Source organism: Camelus ferus, chromosome 31, assembly GCF_009834535.1.
Source record: "Camelus ferus isolate YT-003-E chromosome 31, BCGSAC_Cfer_1.0, whole genome shotgun sequence".
Taxonomy (NCBI): domain Eukaryota; kingdom Metazoa; phylum Chordata; class Mammalia; order Artiodactyla; family Camelidae; genus Camelus; species Camelus ferus.
In genome coordinates, this window is record NC_045726.1 from 17,083,323 (window position 1) to 17,103,016 (window position 19,694).

Genomic DNA, 19,694 nt, shown 5'->3' on the forward strand with positions numbered 1-19,694 from the left:
CTGGCCTGCTGACTACGACGTGTGTGTGCAGGTGTACAGCTACATCTTAACGTGAAGCAGTGAGGACAGGAACCAGTACTAAGTGAGAGGCAGTCGGGACGCCCTGCCCCGTGGTCCTGACGACGTCCTGGCCTGCGTGTCCACTGCCGCCGGATCTGCTCCAGCTCCCACAGGTGTCCTTTGTGTTAGCGCTTTTAGTCTGGGGGGTCCTTGATCGAAACTCCAACATGGTTAAGAGTTTATGCTTTCAGTTTTTCTCTATGACTGTACTTGTGTACATTTTTAGGCAGGAGGTATGGATTTTATTCTGAGACATTCTCAGTAGGCCCCCTTAGAGACCAAAATAATAAATAATTCATATTTAAACCTTTAAAAATAAAACTCGGTGTAAAGGCAGTGGGGAAAACGGTTTTTTCAGCTGTTGGGTGTCCAAATGCAAAAAATTAACTTCAATTCATATCTCTTGCTGTATACAAAAATGAACTCAAAATGGATCATAGACCAGAATAGGAAACCTAAAAATATAAAGACTTCAACAAAAAATTTAGGAAAACAAGCTTTGCACTCTTGGGTTAGAAATGGAAGATTCCTTAGATGAGACACCAAGAGTGCAATATCCATGTGAGAAAAAAAAAAAGGAAATACTAACTTGATCAAAATTAAAACTACTGGTTGTCAAAAGGCACTGTTAAGAGAACAGTCAAGTCTCAGACTGGGAGAAACTGTGTGCAAACCTTGTGTCTTATAAAGGACCTGAATCTAAAACATATGAAGAACTTTCCAAACTCAAAAGTGAGAAATCCCTGATCAGAAAGAGATTTGAGATTTGAGGAAACACTTAACCCAAGAAGAGGTGTGAATGGCAAATAAGCACATGAAAAGTTGTCCGAAATCGTGAGGGAAATGCAAATTAGAACCTCAGAATGTCCTGCCTCGTCCGTCTTGACGGGCGGGCATCCCAAAGATGAACAATTCTATTTAGTTTTAGCCATTCTAGCAGGTGTTTAACGTTCACAATTAAATACCCATCAGAATGGCTAAAATTAAAAAGATTGTACCAAGTGTTGGCAAGGATGCAGAGCATCTGGACCTCTCATGCGCTGCATGTAGCAACGTGAAACGGTACAGTCAACTTAAAAAACAGTTCGGCGTTTTCTTAAAAAGTTAAGCTGATGCCTGCCCTGTGACCCATGGGGTGAGACATGAGAGCAGTTTTTATTTGCATCCATGAATATCACGGTTGTTTGCACACTGCGTTTCATTGATGTTTTCCTTCCCCATTGTGCGTTGTGCTGTAATCCAGTTAGCCCGTGCCTGTTTGGTAGGCGTTTGACTTGTTTCTGTCCTTCTGTAATTACAAAGTCACCGCGAGGACCTCGTGTGTATGTCATGCCTTGTCACATGTTTACTAGCCTGTCTTCGAGTAGAATCCTGCAAGTGAGGTGGCAGGGGCTGCGGGGAGCGATTCACAGATGTTGCCACACCTTCCTGCCGCGGGGTTCTAACAGTTTGCATGGAGCCCAGTAGCCCCGCTCACAGGAAGCTAGAATTGTCGGTCTTTGGGGACATTTGCTCGTCAGACAGATGAGGAAGGGCGTTTTGAGGCTATGTAACTTGTGTGTCTCTTTATAAGCAACGTTGGTATTTTCACGTGTTTGAGGGCCTGTGGTGGGTGAGCGCAGGGGAGAAACACTTTTCCTGCACCCGCCAGGCTCTCTGCCTGGGGCCTTGAAGGTTCAACTCACAAGACAGATGAATAAGAGAAAAAATTTCTTAACATGTTCAGCAGGCATACGTACAGGAGAGATTCAGTGATGGGTAACGCAGGGAGGTGGGTGGAATCTGGGGACACGGGTGCCATATTAGGCTAAACAAAGCGAAGGGGGCTTGCGGTTCCTCATGGGGGTGGGTTACGGAACGTGACCGGGAAATGTATGGTAAACTGGGGTCTAGTGAGGCTCGTGATGCAGGTTTAAGCCTGTATTTTCTCCACTGGTAAGAGCTGTTAAAAGCTGTCCTCTTCTTCCAGGTACTGGAGAGGGAGACACCTTTACAAATGGAAATTTCCTTTGCAAAAGAAAAATGTGTGCTTTGTTTTAGATCTTTTCTTATGTCTGCTGTTCCTTAATTGCCTTCAGCTCAAAATTACCCTTAACGCCAAAGAGACATATTTTCGAGTAGCACATTCTGGTCCTCTTTAAGCCATTTGAATCTTTAATTGTCTTAACTTTTGCCTTTTTCCCTTATAAAATGGTCAGTCTCATTTTTAGTAGTGGGGGGGGAGGGCAGAGCTCAGTGGCAGAGCACATGCTTGGTGCGCGTGAGGTCCTGGCTTTGATCCCCAGGACCTCCGTTAAATAAACAAAAAAGACAAACAAACCTAATTACCTCCCCCCCCAAAAAAGCCCCATAATTTTTAGTAGTCTGTTATATATTAAGAATTAGTTCTTTAGCTGCAGTTGTTTTTCAGTGGCAAACATTTATTTTCCTATTTACCTTTGTCTCTAACTTTCCTTCGGATTTGTTTTTCTTTGTGATTTTTTTTGATACATTAGTCTTTTTTATTACCTATAAATTTTGAAATATAGCCCAAAGTTATTAATAATTCATACTATTAGTCCTTAGATGGCTTCAGTTTTTACTCCTAGATCTCAGTCTGCTTGGAATTGAACCTGATGTGTGTTAAGAGAAATAAATGCGGCTTTATCCTCTTCCTCGTGTTTTTACCGTCAGTCGTGAAGAGTGTGTTCACGGGGCGCAGCCTTCCAGGCTGGCATTTGTCTTCTTTCAGCGCTGTGAGGATGTCCCGCTCTGTTCTGGCTCCTTCCATGCCAGGTAAGTTGGCTCTGGTCTAGCTTCTGTTCCTTTGAAAATAATCTTTTTTTTTTTTTTTTTGCCTAGTTGTTTAACAACTTTTTCCCTTCGTGTCTGGCTTCCTGGCGCTCATTTTACTTACCAAGGTGTGGGTTTTCATTTTGTTAATCTGGCTCCTAGTTTACTGGCACTCCTAATACGTGAGTTGATATCCATCGCTGCCTTGGAAATAGCCAGCCGTTGTCTCTTGAAATACTGTCTCTGCCCGTTCCTTCTTTCCTGTCTTCTCATACTCTGATCGAATTTAGGTTAGACCTACTCGCTGTTTTTCCTTCTCTTTATGCTGCGTTTTGGGTAATTCTTCAGATCCATTTTCCGGTTACTTACGCTTTGTTTTGCTGTGTTCGGTCAGCTGCCAGATACAGCTGTCAGCGTTTTCATTTTGGTGGTTGTGTTTTCCCTTCTTAGAAGTTCTGTTTGGTTCACTGTGAAACCTGGCATCTCATTGTCCCTCGTTTTCTGTCCCCTGAGAATGTATTCGGGTTCCTCACTTACTTACGGTAAATGTCGTTGCTTTAAAATACGTATCTGGTCGTGCAGTTTCGGAAGCACGGGAGTCTTCCTTTACTGTTTGTATTCGTTCTTGTTCTTGTCTTTTCCTTTTTGTGTCTGAATATCTGATTGCTTGCTGGCCGTTCCCTGTGAAAAATTACTCACAGGCTCCGATGTGGGATGAATGTGTCCGTCCATCCCCCACCGTCCCCCCGCCCAGAGGTTTGTGTCTGTTGTGCTGTTTGCCCCAGGGCAGTGCCGGTGGATCCCTCAGATCACATTCTGTTCTGCAGGGTCCACGAGCGTCCAGGTTCTGTGACACTGGTGAGCAGAACTTCGCAGTGGCAGGGAGCTTCTCTCTCTTTTCCCCCCTCCCTCTCTTGCTCTCTTCATCACCACGCAGCCTCTCGTGTGGTCCTTTGTGGTGATGAGGAGGGAGAGCTGGTCTGCCTTCGCCTTAGAACAGTGTCCTGTGAAGCCCTGCGTGCGTGGTGGGGGGTCTCTGGCCTCCCCGATCAGGCTCTGGGCCCTGACTTCTCCGTCCCTGTGGCCCTGGGCCCTGGGAAAAGCGCCTGAGCTGTGATAGCTGTAAGTGGCTTGGGGCACACGTGACGTGGCGGCTCCTGTATTCTGCTCACTCCTGGGAGTCCTGGCGTTCATCCCTCAAATGGCCTGGACGTTCCTTGCTATTCTTTTGGGTCTTCAGGACTTTTAACTCGATGTCTTTTTTTTTAATCCTGAAACTGGATGTTTTCCCATGTTTGTCTTCAGTGGGAAAATTGTCTGATCCGAGTAACCTCATCCCCGTCTCAGAGCTGTCATCAGCCTGTTAGCCTTTTTAAATTTGTGTTTCAGTAAATTTATAGATGAATTTTAGAAGGATTCAGATTTTTACCATATTAGGTACTTTCTCGCACGTAAGTCAGCTGTTCGGAAGTTTTGTCTGGCTTGTCGCTGCCTTACCGCGTTTCCCTGTCATTTAACGTATCTGTGTGCGTTTACCGTTGAAGCACAGGTGGCTCTGGGAGACTTCTGTTTGATCCGACCTTTGTTATACTGCAGGCAAAGCATACAGACCAGCTCGTACGAGTTACTTGGCCTTTGTTACGTTTCCTCTGTGACCAGGCGTACACTTAGGTTCCATCCATGTTGCCCATGAATTGGAAACCAGTAGATGGGGCGCAGGGGTCTTTAGGTCAAGCCTGTTATTTGTGTTTTTCCTAATCACGTGTATCAGGCGTGGGGAGACTTGTATAAAGGACCAGATGGTAAGTTCGTCAGACCTTGCAGGCCGTGCGTCCTCTGTCCTGGCTGCTGGTGGTGGCCGTGTCCCAGCAAGGCTTAATGTTCAGAGCAGGTGGCCGTGCAGGCTGGGCCTCTGTCCATGTCCTGATCAGGGTTCTGTCCGCTGCATCTCTTGGCTCCTGACAGGATGGATCGGAACTTCCCTGCTTACTGCGGGCTTACTCTGCGTTCTCAGTACGCGGTTCAGGGAAGTTAAATGCAGATGTGCCCCTCTTTATGTCTAATGGCTGTTCCCCCAGGAGGGTCTGCCCGGGTCCCAGCTGTGTGTTGCCACAGCGATGCTGTGTAACAGTCTGCTCTGAAAGTAGGTGCCTCAAAACAATAAGGGATTCCGGCTGGGCGCCTGGGGCGGGCCAGGTCCTGCTGGGCGCGCTCGCGTGCTGGGGGCTGACCCGCTTGCCTGGTCCAGGGTGGGCCCTCTGGGATGACCGGGGTGACTCAGCCTTTCCCCTCCGACCTCCACCTTCCGTCCCCCGCAGGCCGCTGGTGCCAGCGTGTTCTGAGCGTAGGCGGGGGCCTGCAGGTGCTGGTGACGCCCCTGCCCTCTGCACCACTTCCTGACGCCGGTCACAGGACTGCCCGGCCTGCGCTGGGGGGCGGGGCGGCGGGGGCACCTGGACCCAGTGCTTCAGGACGGCAGCCGAGCTTCTTTGACTTTATTTTTTTTTTACCTTGGATGCCACTCGTCAACTTTTCCTTTTACACCATCCTTGGTTTTAATCCAGAATCGATGATTGTACTTCTTCGTTTTGAGGGACAACTTTTCAGAATTGTTTGAGAAATCTAATGAGAAGACAAACCCAGACAGCTATTTTATAGCCAGCATTTTCCTTTCCTTGAAACAGATGTTTTTTCAGCCTGAAGTATCTCATGTGTCTTGTTATCAGGACAAATCATTTGTTAAAACCACAATAACAAAACATGTGAATTCAGTTTGTGAATAGGCTTAAAGTGTGTGATGCGCTGTCGGGTAGACAAGCAAAAAGTCATCCTTGAAATGCTGATTTGTGCCCTTATGTTTTACGTGTTTGCCAGGCTCCCTGTCACCAAAGGGCCGTGTTTTAGTGAACCTCTGATCTGTGGAAATGAAGGAAGCACGCTCACAGCCAGAGAGAGAAAACACAGCAAGCAGGTGGGGTGGATAATACAGGGAGAATAGCTGCAGCGTGGTGACCCACGACCTCTGACCCTGGTGGAAACAGAGGGATTCATTTTAAACTGGAAAAGGGGCACTTCCTCCTCCTGAGACCAAAGGGCAGGTGAGGAAAGGGGCCGGAGATGGAGAAACGGGAGGTGAGATGTCGCAGGCTTGTGTGCGTGCGTGAGGGTGAGACTGATGGGCCAGGAGGGAGCGGAGAGGTCGGGAGGGATCCTGCAGAGAGTGTGTGTGACCGGGGAGGGGCGAGGAGAGACGCTGTCCTGTGCTGAGGCTGGGCGAGGGTGCGGGGCCGTGCTGGGTCATCTGTACCGGAGCAGCCAGCTGCCCCCAGGCCTCCCGTGACCAGGGTTGTTCCCCGGCCCTGGGGACTGAACTCCGGGTACCATAGTACCTTTCCATAGATCTGATTTCCTGCAGCGGCGTGGTGCTGTGCAGATGCAGAACCAGAGGGGGTAAAAGGGCGGTTTACTGTGGCTCAGAGTTGCCAGATGGGCGCCATGAAAGATGAAGGGAATGGCAGGGTTAAGGAGCAGACTTGGGATTAAGGATCCTGGCGAGAATGTAGCTGAAGGGTCCCGGCAGGGGGAACAGTAGGCCACACAGACCCGGAAGGGGAAAGAACAGTGTGCTGAGGCCATAGGCTTGAGGAGGAGCCAGGGAGGAGGAGCCGGGTAACGGAGAGCCTGGTTTCAACGCGGGCGAAGTCTGGGGAAGGCGGTGGTTGGCGTGGTTCAGCTGCTGAGCGATGACCGTGAGGTTCCCAGGCTCTCCAGCTTTCTGCTTTGCCGTCCCCATCATGTGGCTTTCCATCCACAACCCTCTGTCTTCCGTTCTGCCAGGAACAGCGCTCTTCTTTGTTAAACAGTGTCCCTCTGATGTTTATTTGCTTGGCTTCTGACTGCGTGTGCGTGTATTACCCTTTTTGCAAGTATCCTGCCTTTGGCAACATGCCTTCAGCCTTCCTTCTTTTATCATACTGTTCCTGATTCATTTATTCGTTCTGTGATGATGCTAATTTTGTCCCTCGGTGCTTTGCTTAGCTCTGCAATGTCACTCTTTTCAGTCCCTTGACTTACCGCTGCTCTTTAAGTCTCATGTGCTGATTTCGCGTCTTCTGGAAATTATCTAAGCTTCCCTTTGGTTCTTGCGTTTGGCTTCCTTGGAGGACCGCGTCTTCGGCGTGCTGTGGCTTTTGTTTTCTTCAGTGAGTGACTCGCGCGGTTAGCTCTGAGCAGTGAGGATGCTGGCGCACTTTTGTAGCGTTAGGATGCTGTGCCTTTTCCGTCTCCCACTTTTTTTTTAATCGGGAGCCTGTCAGGATTGTTTTTCTGTTACACAGCGAGGGAACTTCGCGTTGAGGGCTGAGTGTTGCTTGTTTTTTTTCCTGTCACCTCAGGGATGAGAAGAGGAGACGGGGAGGGCAGGGACTGCCCAGCAGGGGCTGACGGCAGTCCATCACGTGGCTTTATTAGAGGCTTGCCCAGGGCTCCCTCCCCTCGTCAGGCCATACCGTTTCCCATGAGATGTGCCCTTTGTTCCCCAGCCAGGGCCAAGGGCCTGGGATCTTGGCATAGCTGGTCCCTGGCGTCCACCGGCTCTGCCCCTGTCCTCATCCCCCATGTCCAGCCCTGTGTGCACTCTTGCCAGCTTCAGATAGAAAGGATGGAAAGGTGAAAACTGCGCATATGCACGTGTGTGTTTGGGGAAGGGCCGGAGGTCCAGGGCATCTCCCGAGACAACTGGGAATGAGAGGGTGGTCGGTGGAGCAGCTGCCCAGGCTTGCGTTCCGACCGCGGCCTTATCACCAGCCCTGATGTGGGGCTTCTGTTATCCTTTCTGTGTGGAGGGTAATGACGTCCTTCTTTACAAGGAGGGTGGAAGGATGCGTTATTACCTGCAAGTCACTTACCACCAGAGTGTGCTCCTCTCGGCAGGTGTCACGTTCAAGTACAGGTCTCCCCCCACTTTTTGAAAGTCCCATTTATACCACTTGACTTTTAGATAACTTCCAGAAGACACGAGATCAGCACGAGACCAAAAGGCCCACATTAGTACCTGTTTCCGCGAACCGAAAGAAATCCAAAGAGGATTTCCACTTTGATGAAAACAAGACGAGAAATGAAAATGGCACTTAGGGTTTGTCTCGCAGAGGCCGTGACAGAGGCGGCTCGCGCCCTGCGTGGTGAGAGTGGTGCCACCAAGCTCCTCCCTGGGAACCGGGCTCAGAACCTCAACGTCCAGCTGCCGCCCCTTTGCGTCGTGTCTGTGAGCGTCGGCGCTTTGTCTCGACTGATTCTGCGCATCCACCAGCAAGACGTGTCCCAAGGCAGTGGCTTCCTGGCTTTGTGAGGCTGTTTCGGCTTGCGAACGGTCTCATAGAAACGCTCTGCTTCTGGGGAGCAGGGTAACCGGCAATGAGTATTTCACAGACCTCGCACGTGGGCATCTTCCCTGCTCAGTTACCCTGGGCTCTCTGGTCTTTTCTTTATTTTTATTTTTGCCTGCCTTGTCACCAAATCCTTGCTAAGCGTTGAAGGTGATAGTGGTTAGGTGCTTATGGGAATTTCTGCCTTCTTTCTCCAGCTTCCCTCTAATCAGGTAAAGACCAGAGTGGCTGTCTCCCCATTCTGTGGGGCAGCCTGAGAAGAGGGCCCCCGTCTATCAAAAAGTGCTTGGATTTTGAAAGTTTTTCATGGGGCTGCCTTTACCCCCATTTCTTCAAATGGGAAAGGCGTCTGAGGAGGTACTGACACAGGGTTTTGTCCGCTCGCCACCTCTGCCCCGTGTGGCGTCTGGGGTGAGATGCGTTCAGAGTCCCACCGAGCTGCGACCGTGCTTGAAGTCTGCCGTGTGCGCTCCCTGGCCTGTTTCTGGATGATGACATCGTAAGATGGTGCCACTTCCTCCCTCGATTCGCTCTTTCCATCCTCACCTCTCTTGCCTGCGTCACTGGCTGTTCAGCTCGTTTTTGTTGCTTATTAACGCGAGTCTATGGACTAGCCAAATACCTGCCCTAGAAAAGTCCACAGTGTACGTTTACTTGTAATCAGTGTATATTATGTTTCCAGTGTTTAAAGAGTTTTTTCATTCAAAATACTGTGGCTTAATTTTTAATATTTGTGTCTCAAACTTTAGTTTTTGAGGGGTGTCCATTGTTGCGTAAGCCACGCATCACAGAGCAGTGGTGACAGAACTCCCGTTGCTCTTGCTAGGGTGGCAGTAATCAATACCTGTTTTGGCTTAGAGGTCCCTTCAGATGTTCTCCTGGAACAGGGGCGGGGGGCTGCCTCTGCGGAGCTCCCGTGTGTGGCTGTGTGATCGGGACGCTGGGAGGAGGAGTTGGGGAGTGGCCAGCCTGTCTCATCCTGGCCATCTTATTCTCAGCTGCGTGTGTAAGAAGTTAGGTGTGAGACATGGGTAGAAGGAAAGGCGTGTCAGCCTTTAGACAAGTTAATTTTGTATATATCTTACATCCAGCTGTGCCTTCATGTAGTTTGAAGTATGAAACTCTAATATATAAAAAACACACTTATTAAAACTGCAGCTGAAGTTTCTGTTCATTTATGAACAAGCTGAATCACTAGGAGCAAAAAGAATAACCAGGGAGTCTACAGGTGGCCAGTGTTTGGGGGTTTTCCCCAGCATTTTATTTGGGAAGATTTGTTATTTAGATTAATATTGTATTGATACTGTACAGTGAACATTTAAAAGGTACACATCAGGTGATTGTCATAAATTAGCCAGCTGGGCATAAAGAAGCAAATAGATGTGGGCAGATACATGGGTTTTATTATAATACGTTGTGGGCAGCTTTACTTGCTGGTTTAGGAAGGGATTTAAATTTTATGGCATACGTTTGTTTTACTTTGTTCTGGGGTGTGGGGAGAAGGTTATTTGCTTTTTAAGGGGTTTCTGTTTTTCTTGCAATGGGACTTAGAGTTACGGAAACCTGACTCGATGCTGGATAGATTTTACAAAGTTAATTTGTTTCCAGTAAGTTAGAGTTGCTTCATCTTGCTTGGATATGCTCTGAAGAATGGCTCATCCCATTTTCTTAATATGAAACAGTTGTTGAGTAGTTCCCTGAATGATAAAATCTTACACTGTCATTTCACAAAATGTTCCGTGGTTCTCCCAGTAAGGAGCAGTGCTAGTTAGTTCATCTTTATAGTTTCAACCATTGTGAAATAGTGTGTCTTTTTAAAATTTCATTTTGCTCATTATGCTGTTTTTCTGTTCAAAGTTTAAAGAGAAAAAAAAATGTGGGCTGTCCACAGAGATCTCAGGAAGGGCCGGGGTGGAGGCATGGCCACACTGGCCCAGACAAGCGGCATCTCGGGGTCTGTGCCCTGTGGTCAGTTCCACGTCTTTTATGCCTCTGGCCTCGTCCTGTAACCACAGGGTGAAGCAGAGGTGGGCCAGTATCAGGGAGCAGAGAGGGAGGGGGAGGAAGAGCTGCCACCAAGATGGGCATGTGCGTGCCTCGCACCTCGTGGGGCCTTGTGTCGTAATTCATTTCTTTCCAGAGACATTTTCCCGGTGGAAACTGACCCCTGTGTGGTGCTTTTGATTTGAAACTTTCTGCCTTTGATCGTTGTGTCTGCTGTCAAGACTCAGTGAGGGGTCAGGATATCGCCCAGTGGTAGAGCGCGTGCCTAGCATGTGCGAGGTCCGAGGTTCAATCCCCAGTCCCTCCATTTAAATAAATAAATAAACCGAATTACCTCTGCCCCCTAAAAACAAACGAATTGGAAAAAAAAAAAAAAGACTCAATGGGTTCTAGTTCATTTTTCCTTTTGTTTCAGTTACCAAGTTACATTATTCTGCTAGACTAACCCCCCACCAAGGCCTTGCCCCGTCAAAGGATAACTGCCCGGAGCGGTGCGTCTGGTCGGGGAGGTGGCTTGCCCCTGGGAAAAGCAGGTGGGCTGCCGGACCGCACATCCCTAACTCACCCTCACTTACTGGTTTACTGGGAGCACGAGCTGGCTGCTTCGCCTCTCTGAGCCTCTGGTTTCCTGATCTGTCACAAGGATGGTGATCGCAGTGGCCTCATAGGACTCTTGCCAAAATTATAAGAAATTTTGTGTTAAATTAGAGTATGTAATAAGTTCGCAATGAATAATGGTTGTTTATCTGTTAATAATGGTGTTGCTATGCCAGAATCTTCAGATTTTTATTACACAACCTGCTTGTGATGAGAAAAAGCAAAAAAATTCACGTCCTCACGTCCACTCTATTGTTTCTTCTAAGATGTTTTTACTCGTTCTGCACCTGCCCAAAAGCTTTGTGTTATCCAGAGAGAAAACATCTGCATATGGAGGATTTTCCACTTCCATCTTAAGTGTTTTTGTTAGATCTTTCTCTCCGTTTAATGAAAATGTCAGGGTCCGGTTTTGATGAGATACAGAGCGTCCATTTGTTCTGCTGATCCATGAAGTCAAACGCTTTAGAAAGGCGAGAAAACACCTTTGCTATGCGGGTGTCATTTTCTCTTCTGATTGCAGTAGCAAGCCGTGTTTTTCCTGGGACGAGCTTTCCAGAAGGAACGTCTTCCATTTTATTCTCTCCCTACTCCCCCCCTCCCCCATTATTTTTTAAAGGTACTGGTTAACATGTTCTATGCACCTCCTCCCTGATTGTGAAAGAATGAAAGATCATTTTAAAGTTTTGGGAAATAGTCTGAATGTGCTCTGGGGAAAAAACTGCTTTTCGGTAAAGGGATAATGGGCAGAAGAAACGGTGACCTTTGCAGTGTGTGTTGCTAAATCAGCCTTAGACTGTGTGGCGGGCTGGGCGGCCTCTGAACGTTCACGCCGCGTGTGGGCCCCCCCTCGGGACGCTGGGCTCAGGGGCTCACTTCTGTCTAACAGAACGTGGCAGGAGAGATGGGAAGTCACCTCTCGGGTGGGTTATTACAAGTCTGTGTCCTCCGTGCTGTGCACTCTCTCTTTTGAATCACTCACCTTGGAGGGAGCCACCTGCCTTGTCGAGAGGCCGCCCTGAGGACTGGCCCACATGAGGGGGACCACGGGGATCTGCCAGAAGTCGCGTGAGCAAGCCTGGACGCAGAGGCCTGTGGCCTCCCCAGACACCCGACCCACAGCCATCACTGGCCCACAGGAAGAATAAATGCTTGTTGTTTTAAGCCACGGAGTTTTCAGGTGACTTGCAATGCACATGAAATAATTGATATGGTCCTTGTTTAATTGTTAGAGATGAAACTGTTCTGAAGCACAGACTGCCTGCTTTATGCTCCACCCACATCACCACCCACTCGGCTTAGGGAACATCACCGCATAATCGGTTTGCTTTCAATGTTTAAGAGACATCAAGCTGTTAGATTTGACTTGATTTATATTTAATTTAATTTATATGACTTATCTAGTGAGGTAAACATGAAACATTGTAGTTTTAGTAGATACCACTGTATTTAAGAAAATTAAGAATTTTCCTTAAGGCTGTCATGAACATACACACCTGTATGCATATTTATGTTCATTTGATACCACAGTTATATGCATATTATAAATAATCTCAAAAGGGAGGAGCTATCTGGCCTAGTCATAGTCCTTGTGATGTGGATACTAAAGTGACTAAACCACATATGTTTGCCATATGTAATATATAAAACATATTTATATAAATAACTAGAGATAAAAGTGGAAAAGACATATAAAACAGTCACACGTAAGTGGCATATTATGACAAAATTTTTACTCTAGGTAGGAAATTTCTATTAGTGTATTAATTTCTATTTACTGGACAAATCTAGTAATTTGTCCAGTAAGTGCATGCTACTGGATGGAAATCAGAAGACAGAAGAATTCATCGGATCACTTCGTTCTTTCAGTTTTACTTCCTCTGGGCGAGTTCTGTGCTGAGCTTCGATCAGACCTGGGCCAGGTTTATGTTGAAGACTGCTAGCCAGGTCTCCATTTCGACGTCTTGCTGACGCACCCGCTTTTCTTGCTTACGGCGCAGCCGTGTTATGAAAGCAGGCGGCTCGTTTGCTTCCTGGTGCTTTTGGGTGTGAGGCCACCTAGACTGTGGATCACGTCTTCCATGGGCCACGTGCTGCCTCCCGCCCTCCTGCCGGACAGGTGAGCTGCAGGGGAGCCCGCAGACCTGTGCCTCGGCTGCATCGCTGAGTAAGACGGTACTTGGTACAGTGAACTGTAAGTCAGATGGTGTCAGAGTTTCTCTGGTTTTGCAACAGAAACAAATATTGCAACCAAAACAGAGCTCATGAGAAGCCGAGGGGCAGGAAACGCTAGACCTGGGCTGTCTGGTGTTGTGGCTGCTGGCCACATGTGCTTTTTACATTTAGTTGATTAAAATGAACTAAAAGTAAAGCTTAAAATTGAAGCTAGTCACGTTTCAAGTGCTCAGTCGCCACACGTGGCTGGTGACTCCCGCATCGCACAGCCCAGACACAGACCATACCCATTGTCACAGAAAGTTGTCATCTGGCAGCACGATTGTGGAGAGGCTTGTCTGGAAGCCTTTGCTTGAATTGGTGAGCCCAGCCGTTTCCTTCCTTCCTCCATTGCTCCATCCATGATCCAGGTTGCAAGAGATAATTCGATTGGCCTGGCATACGTCATTCGCCTACCCCCTTGGCTGTGCTGGCGTGGGAGAGCGGTCCCTGCAAAGGAGGCCTCCAGCAACCCCGTGGAGCTGCCAGGGACCCGAGTTCAGAGGCCCTGCAGGTGCAAAGAGGGCCAGAGGAGTGTGCGGGGCTGCTGGTGGACATCGGTCTTTAAAATCATTATAGAAAGTAAGATACTGTTTTTCGTGCAGTATCTGACAGTATATTATTCAGAAATTAAAAAAAAAGAAGATACAACCATACTTCAAGGATTTGTTATAAAAAGTGTATATAAACGTTCAAAAATAGTTGTTTTAGTCTGTTTCCCTAGCAGCAAATGGGTTGATAGTCAAGAAAACTTTCTATAAAGATAATAACACGGCTATACCGCAAAAGGTTTAATTTGCTGCCAGTCAGCGTAATTTTTTTGCTCTGGAAAAAAATTTTTTGATGCCCACCTTTCCTTTCTGTGCCCCAGTTCTTAAAAAGTTTTTTCACGTTTTCGCTGAGTGCTTCTGTGGCGTAAGCCTGGCGGAGCTCAAGCTGCTGTGCTTTAGGTGGGCGCTGGCGTTTACCCAGGCAGGCTTTCCTTCTCATTTATTTCGGTTTTGTTTCTGTGCGTGTGTGTGTGTTTTATCTCATAGCTTTACAACAATGTAAAAAGTAAAAAGCCTCGGGAAATAGAATATCTCACAGCACTTTAAACACTGGCCGCAGATGGAAGGACAGCCATTTTTAAGGTTTTTGTATGACTGTGACATGATCTGTTATGAGACTAGTAAACATGCCATGTTTGTTCACATCGCACTCCTCTTCCATTGTAAAAGCAAGAGGAGGTCGTTTTGCAAGCATCGAGCCCAGGTCTGTCAAGAAGGTGCTTGCCCAACGCCCTGCAACAGAATTCTGCGGCAGTCAGTTGCAGTTTAATCCGAAGTTAACATTTTTCTGTAGCGTTTCCTCCACAATTCAAGGGGATGCAACCTTACGTGGGACTTTCTATTTATGAGAGAGGATTTAGAAGTAATTCAGAAGTGGTGTTTACTTCTTTAAGAGTCAGAGATCACTTCTAACTGTATTGACAAAATGCCCTTGATGCTGTATCTACATTAACTTTCAACTTAAAGTATTTTTTATGTGTCCCCCTTTATTAGCATGGCTTCTTTCTTCATGAAGTCATAAGAGGAGGGAAAGATAAAGGCTAAAAAGAAACCCAAAAAACAAACAAACAAACAAACAAAAAAACTTGGAATTTTTCACCTTGTAAATACTACTAAAACATAATTTACAATCCAAAACCGTAGGTTATGTTCTGTTATTGACACATTACATTATAACTGATTGTGAAATGTCAAATCAAGCTTGCTTTAAATTATTTAAATACATGCAAATAGAACAAAAGGGAAGTAACATCTGCGCTTGGCTCCATCAGTTTCGGACTTGGTCCGGGAGACGCCGGCGGTCCCGGACTGCTGCCAGCAGGGCGTAGGGAGGAATCCCCCAGACGGTGTGAAAGTTTGCATGTCTGGTCTTGCGGCAAAAGCAGACTTGCTGTGTTTAAGCCACTGCTGATGGTACAGAGGTTGCTACTCTGAGTTTGTTTTAATAAAAGTGGTCAAATCCCAGGGGAGTATTAGCCTGGAGGGATGGGATTTCTTGATACCTTCTCAACATGATGGATTAAATGATCGAACAATTTTGAACGGGAACATGGTATTTCAAGTATGTTTTCATTCTCTCCAAATAATATACAAAGATGAAAGTGTTTTGTTACGTGATTCGCACTGCTTTACCACTCGGGGCGCTGACTGCTGACTGCCCGCCCATTTTCGTTTTCCGTTTGTAATAGGGCCCCAGTTTCACTCCCCGTGCAGTCACAAGTGCAGCCTTGAGAAGACTGGTCCCCAGATTTTGTGGTTGACTTCAAAAGGTATCACAGGAGTGGTTAAATCAAAGTAATAAAATTACAGATCTTGTCAAAGAGGCTGGCTTTACTAAAGCGGACAATGAAAATACCAAAGACCTGTTTGCATTACATAGTGAAGTCCAGGCTGCCATAGAATCACCCCCCTGTCCATTTGTGGATGCTCGTCCTCAGTGCTCATCCTTTGTTTGAAGGAGTCTTGAAACTCAACGCAAAATTGTTGAAAGACTCTACGAAACCTGCATGTGAAATCATGGCTGTTGTGAGTAAGCTTGGTTGTGGTACAAGCAGAGGTGTGAAATTTTTAAACGCAGCTCCACTAAAAGGAACCAGGGTGTTGGGAAAGTGGCTGGTTCAAGGTCTAGGGAGGAGATGTTCCGGATGAGCTCAGAGTAACTTGTGGCACCAGGTAACAAGAAGTTAGGAAAGACTCTTAAGGTCGTGTCGGTAGGAGCCTAGAGCCAATCCCAGTAGGTTCCCACTGACCAAAGATGGGGGGTTGGAGCATCAATAAAGGTAAAAACTGCAGTGGAGTCTAATACTTCAACTATGTTAAAAGTTGTAAGTTTGTGATGGTTCTCAAAAGATTAAAAACTTTTTCATAACCTTTGGAGGGTGCTAGAGAACTGCCTTCTTACTTTGAAAATTAATAAATGGAGGCAAAGAACAATTTAAAAACTGCAAGTCATTTTTGTATCATTGATAGACCATACGCAAAAGAAATAAGACAGACATCCATTTTGAGTGTTTTCATCCTGTCAGCTCGTCTGGCTTCTGATGGTGGTTCAGGGCTCCCTGCTTTGCTGTACTTGAGTGCCAGAAAGAGAATTAGATGGGACGTGAGCAAAGCCCAGGCATTTGCAGGTCTGCGCCTGCCGTCACCAGCACGCTCTCGTTGACCTCCACCCTTCCTCCTCTCACCACCTAACTTGTCACTTGGCCAGTAAACAGTTTCTAAATTTTAAAAAAATTTTTATTATGTTATATGTTTAATGCCACGTAGAAAGAAACATAATTCATACTTGATAGATTTGTTTTCTGCACATAGCAGAACCCTACCTAAAACACATCTATCCCTTAATGAATTCATTTAAGTGTTAAATAATTAGGTGATTGGTGCTTAAAATGCTAAACATCATGAAGAAATCATGATGGTCTATTATAAAGCAGTTTGAGTTTTTTTTCTCCCAGCAATTTTATTGATATTTGGGGCAATTGTTTGGAGCTGTTGGACGGGCTAAGAAGATACTATTACCTTCCCCATTTAGAATGATGGATTTCCAGTATCCGAATACTTCTCTTCAACGGGTTTTAAAACACAGAAGAAACTTTGTTCCTGGAAGTGTGATAAGCTCTTCGTGTGCATTGCTTCACACAGTCCACAGAACGGAGTTTCAGCTCCGTGTCTCTGATTGCATCTGCAGGGGTCTGTTCCTCCTTCCCATTTGAGCCCAGCACCCCCATGATTATCCCCTAGATTTCAGCGTCATCAGTAATGGCTCTGTTCTGAGTCCAGATTCCTGCAACATCTGAACCTCTTCCAGTTCTTCTTGGCCCTCATTGAATCATCACGTCCATGGACGTTGTCACTCCCAGTCAAGTCCCTCCTCTCCTCCCCCAGCTGAGATTTCATGGTCCTTTGTGGTGCGACTTTATTGCAAGTGATCTTAACTACCTTGGCACCAACCTCATAGAGGAGTTGTAAGGATTAAACGAGCTAATTAGATCTGTATGAAGTGCTCAGAACGGTTGACATTGTGTTACTGTGTTGTGTGTCTGCCCAGCACATGTCAACAGTTGCTTTGACTCAGCTCCTTGCACCTTCTTGGACTTGTCCAGAGAGGTCCCAGCGTATCTCCCTGCCCTGTACTCGCACCAGATGACCAGGAGTGGCTGGGTCGGAAATAATACAACCATGCCAATCATCTCATGCCTACCAATCTCAAATACGTAATTAATTTTGCCGAGCAGGCCTGCCATTATTTCTCCTAGTGCGTTTGCTTTCCACTGTCCAAAATGTGGGTTCAGATCTGTTTCCCTAATCCATCTACACTTACAGACATTTTTTGGTACAAAGTACGGGAAACTATTTTAGGAGGCTTAAACCATCGGAACGCACCATGTAATATCACAAGAAGGCACAACGTGCGGCCGATTCAGGATTAGTAAGTTCAGCAGCTGAGTGATGTCTGTCTGCTGTGCTGTCTTTTGAAGATTCTGGCCTTCCTGGCTTCCGTCATGGCCACAGGGTCATTGTCTGCTCCACACGTCACATGTAGACACGCCAGTATCCTGAGAGAAGACCTGTTTATTCTGGGGCGTCTTTATTTCAGTGAGGGAGGTCTTTCCTAGAAGACCCCTGTAGACTTGACTTCCTTGGAAGAGGGCTGGGGTGGGTGGGTGGGGAGTTGATGTCCAGCTAAGCATTTCTGCATTTCTGCTCCCTGACTCACTTCAGTGGGCACTTCTCAGGGTCTTGTTGACTCCTCTGCTCCTTTCTATCTAAACAGTCTCCCTAGGTGATCACATGCAGGTCCCTGGCTTTGGATTGGACTGGATATCCAGTCACGTGCATGAGTGTTCCGCCACTGCCTCCTTTTCCCCAGTGTCAGTAAACAGCACTGCCTTCTAATCACACTCAAGCCAGGAATCTAGGTGTCGTGTTAGATTGGCTTCTCTTCCTCCCTACATGCGTTTTACTATCAATTTTGGACACTCACCCCCGTCCCTCCCCCCTCCCTATGGTGCCCTGGTTCAAGCTGTCATCGTATCTCGCTTGGAGGACAGCAGTAGCCTCCAGCTGGGCACCCCGGTTTGATCTTGCCCCTTTAATCTATCTGTTCTCTGCCAGGCTTACAAAGGATCTTTTAAAATGCAAATCAAATTATGTCGCTTTTCACTCAGAACCCTCCAGTGTCTACATCATACCTAAAGTATAAACATGGATCTGCGTTGGATCTGTGTGGTCTGAACCCTGCCTGTCCGACTTCACTTCTGCCGTTCCCCTCCCATCCTTCTCCCCATGGCTACAGTGGCCTCCTTCCTCTTCCTCAGATGTGCTAAGCTTGGCTTGACCTCAGGGCCTTTGCTTGGCTGACCTCATCTCTGGGTGCTTTCTCTGACCTTCACTTGGCTGCCCTGTTGGCATCAGACATGGGCCTCACCTTTACCCAGCAGACCTTCTCCAACCACCCAGTCTGAATCAGCCGTCTGATGATTTTCTCGGGACATTTTCCCCTGCCTTAAATTCTCTTCATCACACCCTCAGTTCTCTCTTGTCCGCATGCTGGTTTATTGCTCTTTTTCTTCCCTCTTTCTCAAAGAGGTAAGCTCTGTAAGATCTGGGGTGGCCTTTCTGGGTCACCACTGTTCAGCACCTGGGACAGCGTCTGGCACACACTGGGTCACCTGACCAATAAATTAGAGATTGAACAGATGGGTTTTACGTTGGAAAAGTAGAACAGACAAACTCCCATCCAGCATCATCTAACTGTTTTTGAAAGAGAAACCCAGACTGCTAGCATGTCATTGTGTCGTGTGTGATTTGGAAAGCACACGCTAGAAATTGGCTGGCTACCCTGAATGAAAAGGCAACTTACTGTAAGGGTCCCAGAATCAACAGATGGCTAGAGAATCAGGCTGAGAGCACAGACTGGACCCTAGGAGCCCTGGAAGCTCACAGTCTGCACCGTGGCAGGGGTCACGTACAAGAACCATCAGTCAGCACGTCACTGCTCCTGCGTTGCCTACAAGCTCGAAAGTCTCCATGTTACAGGGTCACCCATTCAGGATTCCTGGCCATGAGAAGTGGCTTCCGGTGGACCAGGCCTGGCTGATGCCTGCCCTGCTGTGCCGGGGCGGAAGGGAGGAGAATCTGGCTCCCTGGGCTTCCACTGGAGGGATTCTCTGCTGCCCCAGGCTGCACACAGCTGGGGGTTTCTCCAGCAACAAGACCAGGATTTTAATGGGGGCATCGGATGTCGAGCAGCTAAAACATGACAGGCATTGAAAATATTTGTGAACTCATTTTGAAATTCCTCTCTGAGCCTCTTGGAGCCCTACCACAAATAGTATGAACATATACCCAACCTCCTTCATCTTCTTGGCTCCTCATGACCCCAGCTTGTCCTCAAGCCCAGATCTTCACCAGTGATGGATGATCCTGCACCACTGTTTTCAGAAGATGCTCTCAGATGCTCTGTGGCTTTCTGTCACCCTCAGGAAGCTGTAGGTCCTTCCAGGCCCAAGGGACCTATGGGATCTGGACCTGCTCCTCTCGGGCTGTGCTCCAGCTGCTCTGGTCTCCCTGTGCTCCTCTGTGGGCCAGACATGACCCCAGCAAGTCGTGTGCA

General features: G+C 47.3%; 1 protein-coding gene across 6 annotated transcripts in view; it reads left to right on the forward strand.

Annotated features, from left to right (window-relative positions):
* Window positions 1-19,694, forward strand: part of AUH (AU RNA binding methylglutaconyl-CoA hydratase) — a 144,616-nt gene that overhangs the window by 108,550 nt on the left and 16,372 nt on the right. For 3 of the 6 annotated variants that reach the window (XM_032470911.1, XM_032470909.1, XM_032470908.1), the window contains one exon: window positions 2,734-2,835. The exons of the other annotated variants lie outside the window; for them this stretch is intronic. In XM_032470911.1, coding sequence (XP_032326802.1) covers window positions 2,734-2,835 — 102 coding nt within the window. The remainder of the gene's footprint in view (window positions 1-2,733; window positions 2,836-19,694) is intronic. 6 annotated transcript variants of the gene reach the window in all.